The sequence below is a fragment of the Ambystoma mexicanum genome, chromosome 10 (assembly GCF_040938575.1).
Source record: "Ambystoma mexicanum isolate Mex_15411 chromosome 10, UKY_AmexF1_1, whole genome shotgun sequence".
In the NCBI taxonomy this organism is placed as follows: Eukaryota; Metazoa; Chordata; class Amphibia; order Caudata; family Ambystomatidae; genus Ambystoma; species Ambystoma mexicanum.
This window is the reverse complement of record NC_090932.1, coordinates 1106572324-1106586146: the sequence shown is the minus strand read 5'-3', so window position 1 is coordinate 1106586146 and position 13823 is coordinate 1106572324. Positions and strand designations below refer to the sequence as shown.

At 44.4% G+C, this 13823-nt stretch overlaps 1 protein-coding gene across 1 annotated transcript in view; it reads left to right on the top strand.

Annotated features, from left to right (window-relative positions):
- Positions 1–13823, top strand: part of NPC1L1 (NPC1 like intracellular cholesterol transporter 1) — a 311377-nt gene that overhangs the window by 222161 nt on the left and 75393 nt on the right. Inside the window, exon 14 of the mRNA XM_069618961.1 lies at positions 3346–3416. Coding sequence (XP_069475062.1) covers positions 3346–3416 — 71 coding nt within the window. The remainder of the gene's footprint in view (positions 1–3345; positions 3417–13823) is intronic.

Below are 13823 nucleotides of genomic sequence, written 5' to 3'. Positions count from 1 at the left end.
GGCAATATCATTGATAGTAAACCCTTCTGAACATACTGAGCATGATCCAGTGGTCCTTTCCTGCTCCAGAATGACCCAGAAAGGAACGGTTAATACTGACCTCTGGAATCATAAGGTGGACCTGGAACCTGGAAAAAACAGGCTGCTTATTAATCCATCCCAAGTCCCTGATCTTACTGAAAAATGGATTGCTTGGCAACAAAGGATTTGGGGGGGGGGGTTGAATAAGAGCCTGTGTTGGCCATCTTCTGGGAGATACTAAGAAGGGGAAGCAAACTGTGCTTCAAGCCCAAACTTTCCTTTGACAACATTTTTGCTCAACAGAAATGCCTCTTGCGTAGTGACCTGGGGACTCTAGGAGCCCTTCCATTTGTTATCATGGGATTGGCAATAAAAAAAGAAAACAAAAGTATAGGAATTGGATAATATCCCACAAAGTAATCCTTTATCAGAACGACTCAGAAGCTATGCTGCAGGCTCTGGATCTGAAAAACTCTAGAAACCTCTGGCAATTACTGAATGGCAGGGCAACGGATAATGGCCTACTCCAATTAAACCCGGTACCTGAGAACTGCTGGGTGGAGCACTTTGAAAATCTATTTGTTCCGATGGCTCAAATGAGTGAAGAGCCTAGTCACGATAAGTGTACCCAATGGTCAATCCACTTTGACAATGAGGAAGTTTTGCGTACAATAAAGAAAGCCAGTAATTCTCGTGCGCCAGGGCCTGATGGAATGACAAACGTCATGTTAAAGGAGGCCGTGGAGGCCTGGGCCGATTTTGGCTTGGTCCTGTTCAAGCGTATTGCTCGGTGTGGTAGAGTCCCTGTCTCATGGAAACTGACAGTTGTGGTCCCCATCTTTAAGAAGGGGGATAGGGCGGCTCCAAAAAATTACCACCCTATCGCCCTTCTTGATGTCCTGGGAAAGATCTTTGTGGGAATCTTGCTGATGTGCCTGAAAGAATGGGTGAAGGAGACAGGATCCTTTGACCCCAGGCAAACTGGCTTTGTTAGTGGAGTCGGCTGCAGTCTAAATGTGCTCCTGATCAGACTACTAAAGATGAAGACAGTCAAGGGGGAAGGCAGACTCTATATGGCTTGCATAGCCATGGAGTGTGCCTTTGATAGGTTTAGGCGTGAGTTACTATGGGTCAAAATAATAGCTATGAAATGCCCCAGGCATATAGTGGCAGTAACCAGAGATCTGTATACCAGGACTGCCCAGCAGGTCAGACTTGACCAGGCGGGCAACATCACATCGATGATTAGAACTTACAGGGGATTGAAGCAGGGCTGTCCCTTGGCACCCATTCTCTACAACATTTTTATTACAGACATGAAATAGGTCCTGGACCCCCCAAGGTCATGTCCACCTGGGATAAATAGAATATCTGCAGGATGGCTTCTGTATGCCGATGATTTAGTCCTATTGGACAGAACCCATATCGGCCTGCTTGACGTGCTGCAGAACTATGTAGACCAGAAAGGTTTGAAAATAAACATTGCGAAGTCCAAAATTCTTATACTGGAAAGTCTGAGGGGACTGGAAAAAGAAGAAGCCCCGTTGGTATTTGGGTGGAAACCGAATACGACCTGTCACCTCAATAAAATATCTAGGGGTAATCATCAGTGCGAGTGCGTGCGAGAAGCCGTGGTTGGAACATCTAAACACCATACTGAAACAGCTGACTGCAAAAGGAATTGTGATCAGGAGGAAGTACAGAAAGTTCTCGCTCCTCCCGATCATACATTTCTATAGCCAAAAAGTAATACCAACACTGACATATGCCGCAGAAACATCCCTTGGTTTGCCGTGAGAAATCTGGAAGGGATTGGAAAGCCGTTTCTGGGAGACGATTCTACCACTCCCTAAAGCAATCCCATGGCTATTGTTAGACATGAACTAGGCCTCCTCTCTTTACAGTAGTCTGGAAATCCATGATGTTCTTTGGTAAACTGAACACACCTGATTGCCAATCCCAATTTCAGATCTTAATGATGACAAATGTGGGAATGTTTGACTGGCCGCTGAACCTGTGGCAGGAACGATGTAAAGAAACATTGTCTAATCTTGGCTTGTCAACTGAAACCCTGTGCGGCAGACTGGAGTGAAACCGAAGTCAAAAGGTCAAACTCAAAGATTCAGACGCTGTCAAAGTTGTTTGTTAAGTTTCCCAACACAACCCCCCAATACCTGAAAATGTTTCCGAACACTAAACATAGGGATCTGTTTCTTAGATTCCAATTCGACTGAACATACTCCATACAAATGTCACCCTGAGCAGATATCGGGGAACACTAGTGGACGATAGCTGTTGGCTATGTAAAACCCAACCAGAAACTTTAAATCACTTGATCCTTTTCTGCCCAGAACTGAGAACGCAGATAACACTCTTGCTGTATGAAAGTATGAGTAAAGGTTTTGGGACTGATGCAGAGGCATGGTGGGAGGCTCTCTATGGGGGGGGGGAGGGCAATGTGGGTCTTACACAGACCCAGTAAAGTTTCTTGAGCTGATCATTATGAAGAAATTCAGTGCAATGGAACCCTAACAAGAATTGCTTTCCGTTTTACGGCTGTTTGTTACCCTCCTCCCTCTTTAGTCCATTTTTAATTTTTAGTTTATTTTATGTGATGTGAAATGATGTAAGATTGTGATTTCTTAAAGACTATAATTGTGTAGCAAAAGGTTGAAATAAATTAAAAGCTGAAAATACCTTTTCTGTTCCCCCCATACTTCCGGACAAATTTAGGCAGTGGGCTTTAGGAATAGGCATGAGTACTGTCAATCACGTTCACTTTTTTGCACCAGAGCGGGGACACTGCTCGGGCTGCTGGGAGCAGCACAGTGCAACTAAGGTTTGCATGTGTACAGAATTTCTTCACCCTTCCGAAGAGGTGGCTGCTTGAGTGGTTGCACTGGTGTGTGGACCTTTTGCAAACTCTTTGACTGTTAATAGTTTCTCTATCACTGAACCAGTGTGCTAGATGTTGGATGGCGGAATCAATGCATAGGCCAGAGCCATCACACATTTGGGAGTACATTAGTAGGATAGGTGCTTTGCCTGGTCTCTTAGGAGCAAAACCTGTGAGTGCTCTTATGCAGTTGCATCACTTGCACCATTGCAATTCTGCCCCTGCCTTCACCATCTCTGGATGGAGGGGGCATTGAAAACTTGTATTTAACAGTGCCAGAGGACCATATCATTCCAGAATATGAATGCCCTTAAATGCAAGATTTCCTTTAATCGGGATAGAAGGTTGTCAAATATCTGTTCAATTGTACTAGTTTAGTAATTATTTTGGGATAATGTTTTATTTAAGCTGATTTTACTTTTTTGCAGAGGATTGGGAGCTTATGATAATGCTGTGAGATTGGGCGGCAACTCGACGAATAAGACAGAGGAAATCTCAGGTAAAGCACAGAGCAACTTAAAATATGCCTATATGCCTATTAAAAAAACTCTCTGATGTTATGGCGTCAGCCCATAGGGCATCACATGTGAATGGCTATGCCCATCTGGCCTTTCAGAGGCATACCTGAACTGTGACTGACTTTTCCCAAGTCCTGCTGACCTTTCACTGCTGAGCGCAACATAAGGCTGACTCAACCCTAGCCGCCATGAATTGATATCAGATGTTAGCCTGGAAGACTGATTGTCCTTCCAGCCTTTAAGAGGCACATTTCTTTTTGGAAAGCTTCTTATTTTCAGACACCCCATCTTGCCTCCGATTTTGCCCACTTGCATGGTTTTCAAGATTATTGATTCATGAAGATTGTTTCATCTCCAGCGAACAAATTCATCCATCTTAAATAAACAACACGAGAGATGTGTGCCCCACTACTAAATGTTTGAGTAGTGGAGCGGGGCTGCCTATGTTCCATCCACAATGGGCGCTAACATCCAGGCTCCTTCCTTCAACCCCCAACTTAAACAAAGTTGATGCAGTCTCTAATGACAAGCCATTCCATGTTCTTAATATGCATATTTCTTTTACATTTCCTGCATATATTACAATCTGACTCTCAGGATTGCGGAATAAACGTGTAAAGTGATCTTTGTGCAGCATTACTCCCACCTATTTACTTGTACTTTTAACAATCCCTCAATCATTGGGTCATGTTGTGTAATTTTATCCTAATTTCTTATATAGTGCTAATGTTGCATTATGTCTGTTTGAAAGCGCTGATGGTGGATAGTTGAGAGGGAGCAAAGGCAGGTAAAGAGGGAACTTGATTTCACATCGTTTTGGTTACTTGTTTAGTGCTTATATAACGTAAAGACCCCCTCTAAAACAATAAGGGGCAACAAGCATAAGTGAACTAGAAGAAGGAGATATGAAATAGACAGGAGATGAAGGAATGAAAAGAAAAATGAATCACGAGATAACTGAGGAGCGATACAGAAGTAAATGGATACTTTTTTGTTTAAGAATTGTATGAAGTGCCAGAACATTAACTCATCTAAGATGGATGTTGTGTAAAAAAAAGGGAAGGACGTCTATAACACCCAGTGGGACCTAGTGAATATATTCCCCTGCTGCCTTCCTCAAAAGGACCCGCCAGAAACCCTGGCTCTCATCAGACCCTCCTCCCACCCAAGTTCTCTGCCAACATTATATATGCATGCTCTCTGTCTGTCTGTCTGTCTCTGTCTCTCTCTCTCTCTCTCTCTCTCTCTCTCTCTCTCTCTCTCTTTCTCTCTCTCTGTTTCTCTCTCTCTCTCTCTCGCTCTCTCTCTCTCTCTCTCTCTAAAGATTAGGTTGCTGACCTGTTAGCTGTAGGAGTTGGTTCTATGGAGGTTTTCATTTTTTTCACCACACAAAGTGGGGGGAGACCCTCCACAGCCCTCTCCTTCCACCCTCCGCACCCCCTGTTCTATCTACATTACCCAAACTTACCATCAGTGGGGAAAAAAGTGGTGCAAAAATGTAGCCGGTAAAGTTGCCATTCCGCAAACATTGTGTATACCGTGGGAGTTTGGGGTTGGAAATGCAGCACTCCACGAGGAGCTGAATCACAGGGCTGGCCCTTTCCTTGGTTGTGGTGAGGGGAAGGGCTTGCAGCAGATTAGCCCTGCCTTTGACGCGTGCTGTGTCTAGTTAGGTCACATAGGACATGTTCTCGGGGAGGCTTGAACAAGGTCTTTTGTGAGTTTGTCAAACAATCAGTGTTGTTGCCAGAACCTCTGATCATTTTGCACCAAAATCTGTTTAATGCCTTCTGTCCTAGAGTCTACCCCACCTAGCCCACCAATAGTGTTCACAAGCAGAACTTACTGAAATCTGATTTTTTTGACTGCCAATTAAATACATTATATTTTTTTATAGGTCATTTATTATGCGCCTATACACGCGTGTGTTTCAAGGGGCAACAGGCAAGGGGGGTATGAGTGTATAATGATCCTACTTGGCTTTGTACATTCAGATCGTGCAGGCTATTTATAATGTGCTTCAAACCTGTGTTGCTCAGTGTTGTCCTGCTTCCAAGACCCCCACGTTGACACTGAGCTATCCTCCCTTTAACATACCTTTTTAAATAGATTGTGCGCCATTTAATGGCAAGCACCAAAACTCAGTTGCATCAGTTCGGCCATAGCCATTCTTTTATTTTCATAGGGCACAAGTCTTGTAACAGTTCCTTAGCTTCTTGCGATTCTTAGGCTCTTCTAGACACTTCACAGGCTCTGCCCTAAATATTGTTTCATGAGTCGCCAGGGCCACCCCTCATTTTATCATCACATTGGCTTTAAGAGATAGTAGCTGCACTCAGCATATCATACACTGATATCCCACTTTCTCTCCGCCTGTGCCCTCTTTCTCCCTCTGTCTCAATCTCTATCTTTGAGTCAGTGCCACGTTTTCAGTTGTGGCTTTGCTTGAGCCAGCTCGAGGCATTTCCGGGGATGGCCGCTGACCTGGTATTTGGAGGCTCCACTTGTCATTGTGTGTGTCCACAGGAATGGCGCCATCAGGCTGAGGGCACATTGTCCGTATGTGGGTCAATGAGACCATAGACCCAGGCTACTGGGTTTCCTATTTTTTGCTAATGTCTAATATTCTTGCAGTCAGTGGCCAACACTCAAAACTATAGATTGATTTGGTTCTCTCACAAGAAACAGATTAATAGTTTTAATTTGAGTGTGGCCCTTTTCAAGAATGAAGGCCAGAGACACAATGGTCTGAATTCTATGCAAAAATAACCTATTAAAAAGATTATTGAATCGTGCTAACACTGTAAACCTTCTCTTTTAAAATTTAACAATGTTCATTTTTAAAGATCACTTCCAGTATATATTTAAGACAGAATAAGAACATTACACTTTCACTGAGCAAACCACGCTATCAACACCTAGAAAAACCATAAACAATTTTTTCGGGTGGAAGGCTGTCATTTCAAGATGGACAATCTGGTACGCTTATGTTGCACTACTTCAAAATATCCCTGTGAGGCAGGAGAAGGGAACAAATAACACCAGTGATGGCTCCTAACTGCTTTGCATAAAATCAAAGAACATATGAATTACAGCATATCTTTACATTTGGCAAATACGTCTGTGATTAAATAAAAGGTTGTATGCTTGAATCACTAAGTACGTAATGCACACTTGGCTGTGTGCTCATTTAAGTTTTCACAACACCCTAACATTAAATTCTGTATGTAACCATGAACCATAACTCATTGGGGCAGTTCCAGAATTTCTGTGTGAGGATAAAATGGCTGTGCCATGATTGGGGGACAGGTGCCCCAATTGATCCGCATTTGACAATAGGAGGAGCTCAGAGGGAAACGGCTATGCGCATGCCTAGTCCCCAATGCAGGGGCAACCCCAGAGAATTACACTTACAGAATGCCCAGCTACAAGAACAACTGCCCTTCACTGGGCTCCCTTTTCCCATAGACACTCAACTGTCATAACATCATATAGTCAGTGCCAATCCCTATCCTGTGCTGACATCAATGAACTTGGGTTCTGATGAGTGGAACGCTTAGAGAGAAAACCCACACACCCATGAAGCTTGCAAGAGAAAAAGGATAATGATGGTGGTTTACAAGGATAGACAGGATGTTGAAGCAATCTGGTGGGGCCCACATCAGAGATATGACTGAGGACTTTGTCATGCTATCTATAGCGCCAGAGAGGGTATCTGAAAAGGAACCAGCACAGACACAAAGAACCAGGATAAAAGTATGAACCCTGGGAGTGTCACCGGACACCACTTCCTGTGGTGAAGCAGATTAGCAGGTGGTGTGGGCACAGGAGGCATAATCTCGTCAGGCAGGCACCGTACAGGATATATGAGGACTAGCCTCACATTAGTTGTCCATAATGTACTTATATACATTATTATAAACACGCTGATCTGGTTAGTAGAAGACACCATAGCAAGTATGGAGGTGTCAGTGCTCTGCAGGATGAGGGGAAAAAAAGGAGGCTAGAGAATGAAATGTGTATATTTCTGTGTTATATGACGGGAAGGCTGTCACATCAGGACAAATCATTTGGTGGTGCGACTGTGCCATCGCTAATTTCAGGAGCAGACAGTGGTGGGTGGTGAACATTTTAATTGAGGGATGCAAATGTTTTCTACACATATGCAGGAGTACTCAAGCATAGCGGGGTAGCCTGAACCAACTAAGGAAGGTTGGGAGCGTGGTTCCCATGAACATTTTTACAAATAAGGTGTTAACGTTGTGCATTTTAAAGCACCCTTTCATGATAAAATGGGTTAATGGACACAGAGTTTGCAATTGTAGGGTATCATAGATGCCAAGATAGGAGCATTTTCCATTGCATTTTCATGATGCCATTACGGACAATATATGCCAGTATAAAAACCTTTTCATGCAGGTTTCACCAATACATGCCAGTATTACCATACAAGAAGATACTCCTGTTGGCTTTTCCAGTAGAAAATGCAATGTCATAGTAAAAAAACATGTCCAGACTGACTACATCAATGTAGGCCTTTATGGCCTTGTAAGAAAACCCATTGTTTACTTTACCCTGGGTGCAAGTTAATAAAGCCATGCCACATAAGAAAACACGTCCAGACTAGCTGCACCAATGTAGGCCATTATGGCCCTGTAAGAAACCTCATCATGTTGGATTTACCTTTGATGCCAGTAAGAAATGCTATGCCACAGTAAGAAAACATGTCCAGGCGGCCTGCACAAATGTAGGCCAATATGGCAGCGTAAGAATAGTCAGAATGTTTGTTTTATCCTTGATGCCAGTAAATAATGGCATGCAACTGTAATAAAATATATTCAAACTAGTTGCACCAATGCTGGCCAGCACATGTAAGAAAGTGCATCGTATTGTTTTACCATTGATGTCAGTAAAAAGGTCAAGCCACAATAGGAAAAATGTCGAGACTGGCTGCACCTAATGTAGTCCAGTTATGCCACGTATGACTAGGCATCACGTTGGCTTTACCATTGATGCCAAATGAAACAATGCCATGCCACAGTAAGAAAATATATCCAGACTGGCGGCTGCTGCACAAATGTAACCGCTCCCCCAAATCAGAGGCACCTTCCGCCACACACGCAAGCACATGCTTTTATAAACATTTTCTGCACACCCATACAGCATTCATACACTCTTTCATCTGTGCTCACATACAACATGGGATGACTAAGGCACTGGACACCATTGCACCTGTCAAACTTCGTAAAGGTAGACAAAATTTTCATCTTAATACTTGGTTCACGCCCCAACTTAAAGAACTCAGACTCCAAAAACGAAAGCTCCAATCAACGTGGCGTCACTCTCCCACAGACGAGAATAAAGTCAAGCTAAGGAACCTTTCTAAACTTTACAAAAAGGAAATAATTAACACAAAAAAGAATATTTTTAACAACAGAATTTCAAAGGCAAAGTCAGACACTAAGGAACTATTCTCTATCCTTCGGGAAATGGAATCACCGATACCACAGACTGATATCACTCCTAAGGCTAACCCTTGGTGTACTGACATACAAAATGCCCTGTCAAAGCGGAGCTGTGAGCCTGAGGTGTGAGCCAGTCTGCAGCAGCAGTCCACATCGTTGTGCGGAAGGTGCAGGAAGTACCTATTTTTACCGTGTTACACCGCAGAGCGGTGAGCGGAGCTGTGAGCCTGAGGTGTGAGCCAGTCTGCAGCAGCAGTCCACATCGTTGTGCGGAAGGTGCAGGAAGTACCTATTTTTACCGTGTTACACCGCGGAGCGGTGAGCGGAGCTGTGAGCCTGAGGTGTGAGCCAGTCTGCAGCAGCAGTCCACAGCGTTGTGCGGAAGGTGCAGGAAGTATCGTCCATCGTCAGTCGGGCTGCGGCAATGACGAAAACCCGGAACCGGAACGAAAAAGGGATCGGCCTGAAGTTCTCTCCCCTACTAAACCAGACACCGATACAGAAATGAGGTGGAGCGGTGCCAAAAATCGCAACCATGTCAACAGGGGGCTATGTGGGGGAAAGGAGTCAGGTGAGGGAGCAAAGACTACGGACGTATCTGAAATAAACGAAATACCCCCTCATCGAACAACTATTGAGGGGGAGAGAAAAACCCCGGCGTGGAAGGAGAAGTGGCGATAAACCCGCTAGCTATAACAGAAAAGGGCGACTTTGTGCCAAATGTGATCTCCATTCAAGCAATGCTGCATGATACAGGTCACTACAGCGAGAAAACCATCCAAGGCTTGGGCAAAAATCTGGCAAGGGCCTCCAAGACTATTAGAAAAGTCAGAGACAGTGTGATAATCGCCGACCCCGATAAAGATATGGAATCGGATGAAGAGGACCTGGAGAGGGATAACCAAGATTCTAATAAGGAAACGGACGGTGAACAATTGAAAACTGGATCTGGTTCAAAAAGGGAAAAAAAGGCAAAACTAATACCCCGGCGAAAGCTAGGCCTCAAGGAGTAAATAAAACGGCGAATACAAGATCGTTAAAGATTACTATGCTGGGGGAACAAAAATCAAGAAAAAGTAGTAAAAAAGGTGGACTGATGTCAAAAGGGCTGGACAACCCACTGCTGTCACGCCCGTTAAAAGATTCTTTCATTCAGCAACACAAAAGAAAACAGAGCATTGACACGGAAATATCGGACGTGGAAATGCTGGAAATAGCTACTCAAACCCAGCCTGCGCAAAAACAGAGGAGAACTGAGTCACCCACAGCGTCAAGAGACAAACAAGCCCGGTCCAACGGCTCTTCGCAGGAAAAAGCCATGATATCCATAAATGAACCACATATAGACACCGAAAAATCAAAGGCCTCTGAGAGTCCAGAATCGGTCCTTTTGAGCATAAATGGCCATCCAAGCGGTAGGATCGAGAGTCTCCAGACCCAAAGTCCCCTGAATGGGGTGCCACAAACCATAGAGGAGATACTCGTTTCTGACGAAGACCAGGAAGAAGAGGGGTTAAAGGGGGTTCAGTCTGATTGGGAACCCAATCGAACGTCGCAGGCACAGCAGGACAGAGATGATCGTCTGGCTTGGACAAAGCCCCATCTGTCCAGGAGGCTACCCTCTGTTTCACCTTCGTCATCTACGAAATTTGTATCACCAAGAAACCCCGTAAACATCGACAGAAATCCAAGAGTAACAGGGGAATGCCCTGGCCTAGACTCATCAGCAGTTTTGAGAAGATCGGATAAAACCCAAGCCTCACCGAAAAAGGGACGACTCAGCGAAATTGCGGTGGCACTACAAAATGAATCTCCAAATAAGAAACCAGAAATGATTGCTATCATGTCGGCCATGACCATTGTATTGGCCCCCTTCGGTAAACTGTATGAAACAATCAAAGAAAACGTACAAGACAACACAGCAATTCTTTCTAATATAATGGCGAAATTGGCCCAGATGGATAGCCTTCCACCAGCAAATGCTGAAAAAACGCTCAATCAGAAAACTCAGTGTGAAAGGAAAATCGAAGCTTTGGAGAAAAAGATCGAGAGCATGTAAAACTCGACCGGGACCCAACTAGTAAGAGCGACAGATGGATCCCAGAAAACTTCAAATCAGAAAACTATGTGGGAAACTAAAATCGAAGCGTTGGAAAAAAAGATTGAGACCTTGGAATTACTGAACAAGAGGTCTATAACAAGGACATCTGCCTTCAAAGATGTTGTAGATGAGCCCGCACCGCAGACAAATGGAAAAAAGAAAACCCTGCTGAGATTGACACAAGAAAAACCAGAAGGGGGGCTACTAGCCAAAGCACAAAAGACGCAGCCACCGACAATTGGCCTGACGGAAAGGAAATTAAACCTTAAGAAGGACACCAAAACGTCGGTAAAAGTAGACGTGAGGGGGCCGGGCCTGGGTGAATCACTACCCAACAAAAATCGACAAGATCCAAGATCTCGAGCACAGGAGACCGACCCCGTGAGATCTTCAAGAACAGTAGACGTATTCCTAGGATGTATCGACTTAATGAACATCTCTATTCACTCAGAAAAGGGGTCACAGGAGTCAAGGGATCCCGCTATAGAAGTTGGGGTAAAAAAGCCCTGCACAGATCGGGCTGAGAATCCCACAGTCAAGTCCAAGATGGACACGGACGGTCTCATCCAGAGCGAAAATAAAGCAACAAGCCTGTCAGTCGCACAGGAAGTTGTAGCCCAAGCGACTGCGGAAAATGAGAAGCTCCAGACATACGTATCTAGAACAAGAAGAAGCCCCCCCAAACCACGAGCAGCTCGCGAAAGGGCAGACATCCAAAGAAGCCCGCGGAAGTACAGAGTAGAAAAAGGCGAATTGGAAAATAGAAAAAAAGCACAAGAAGAGATACGAGTTTTCAAGCTGGAACAAAGGGAAGTAGTCAAAAACTTCCTAATTCTAAACAGACCGGCAATACTCCAAATAACAAAGAGAATGCAGACGCTGAAAAAGATTAGAACAGAGGACCTAGGGCATGTTGAACCCTATCATAGGGAAAAGAAGGCGAAAGTATTTCTGCATTTGCAAGCAGCCGCCATCAAACACATTGATGAGTCAGTCTATGAAGAATTCGAGCAACTGGGCTTTTCTTTGACGGAACAAAAAAGGAAGACAAATAGACAAGACCTTGAAGAGGAAAAGATGGAAAAGCCAAAACTCCAGTATCATTACAGATCCGAAACGGAGGATTTATACCATCAAAGCCGAGGGCATAAGAGCCAGGAAAGGCAGGAAACATTCAGACGTTCACACTATCAAGACAGGGGTGCTAAATGGCCCACTGACCCGATGGAAAGAGATCACACAAACCCAAGACAATATCAACGCACAAAGTAACAGTCCGACTGGACTGGGAACCCAACGAGAAACAACAGAGAGGATCAGAGACAAGTCTGATCCTGCAGCAGGTCAAACCGAGAACTCACAGAGGACACGATAAATAATCATGTAAGGCATCAGGAAAAAACGGAAGACGAAAGACAACCTAAAGGTCCATGGAAGTGGCTAATGTTAAATTGGATGAAAGATAATGGCAAATAGCAACGACCAGGGTTAGCTTGCTTCAACGATCCCAGCAAAAATCCCAGCGAAAAAAGCAGCGAGCAACCCATAAAGGAATCCTATATTCTGGGCTCATGGAATACGAAAGGCCATTCGCACCTCACGATACCTGGAGACGTCGATCTGGGTTTCTATGACATCCTATGCCTACAAGAAACCTGGCTCTTACACCAACCAGTACTCGACGGGTTCTCAGTGATGATCTCTCCCGCAGTCAAAGGCCTGCTAGGTAGACCGTCGTCGGGTCTGCTAACCGCAATAAAAACAGGAACGGGTCTGAGCGAACCAAGAAAGTGGAAACAGTCCTACGAAATGTTGGTCATCTTGACCTCGCAAATCCAGGGAAAGGCCAAGATGGAAAACGGCTTTCAAAAGACAGTGGCCATAGTGAACTGTTATTGGAATCCACAGCGAATGTCTATAAAAACCTTCTGCGACAGTATGTCTGAAACGATTGACCAGCTGTATGCGGAATTCGATAAAATCGAATTTATCATATGCAGCGATTTGAACGCAAAATGTACTGAGGCTCTGGTCGACAAACAAAGTTCCATCGCGCAGCGGGGAGGTGTTGATCCCACCATTGAGAGAGGGAAAGCCTGGAATGAAGCAATCAGCCAAAGAAGTATTCAAAATGTTGCCTCTCTGTTCCCCAACCAAACGAACAGTCCCACGTGGGAACGCAACGGGTCCAAAGCAACGTTGGATTATATCTTCATTTCCGATGGTTTTACGCACGGGCTGATAGGCTTCAAGGTCCAAAAAACCATCCATAGTGACCACAATCTACTCCGTTGTACCTGGCTTACTACAACCCCGATATCGAGAACTTATGATTGGACGATTGAGACAAATCTACAACAGACCTGTCTACGGCTAACTGAAAAAGATATTGTGAAAATCAAACACACCTGGGAGAAGAAAGCAATCGATCAGGCCCGGAACGACAGGAAAGAAAGACCGAACTACTTGCCTTTACTACTATCCTTCCAGGTGAAGGGCTAAAAAAAAAACGAAGAAACCTTTCGACACCAACCATACGTATGATAAAACATTGGTGGAAAAAAGAAAAGTGGGCCGTAGACTGCTAAGAATAGCAAAGAAATCTAACGCCGAGGTCGATTGGAAGAACTGGCGCCTGGAAGCCAAAAGCTACAACAACTGGCGCAAACAGTACAGAGCCATTCAATATCAAAATGACGCCGAAGTAATGATGCAAAAATTACAAACAAAAAAATCTAGCGAATTTTGGAGGTTGATAAAAGAGACGAACTGCACACAGTCGGCATCTCTATCTAACGCAGTACCCGAAGAAAGGTGGATTC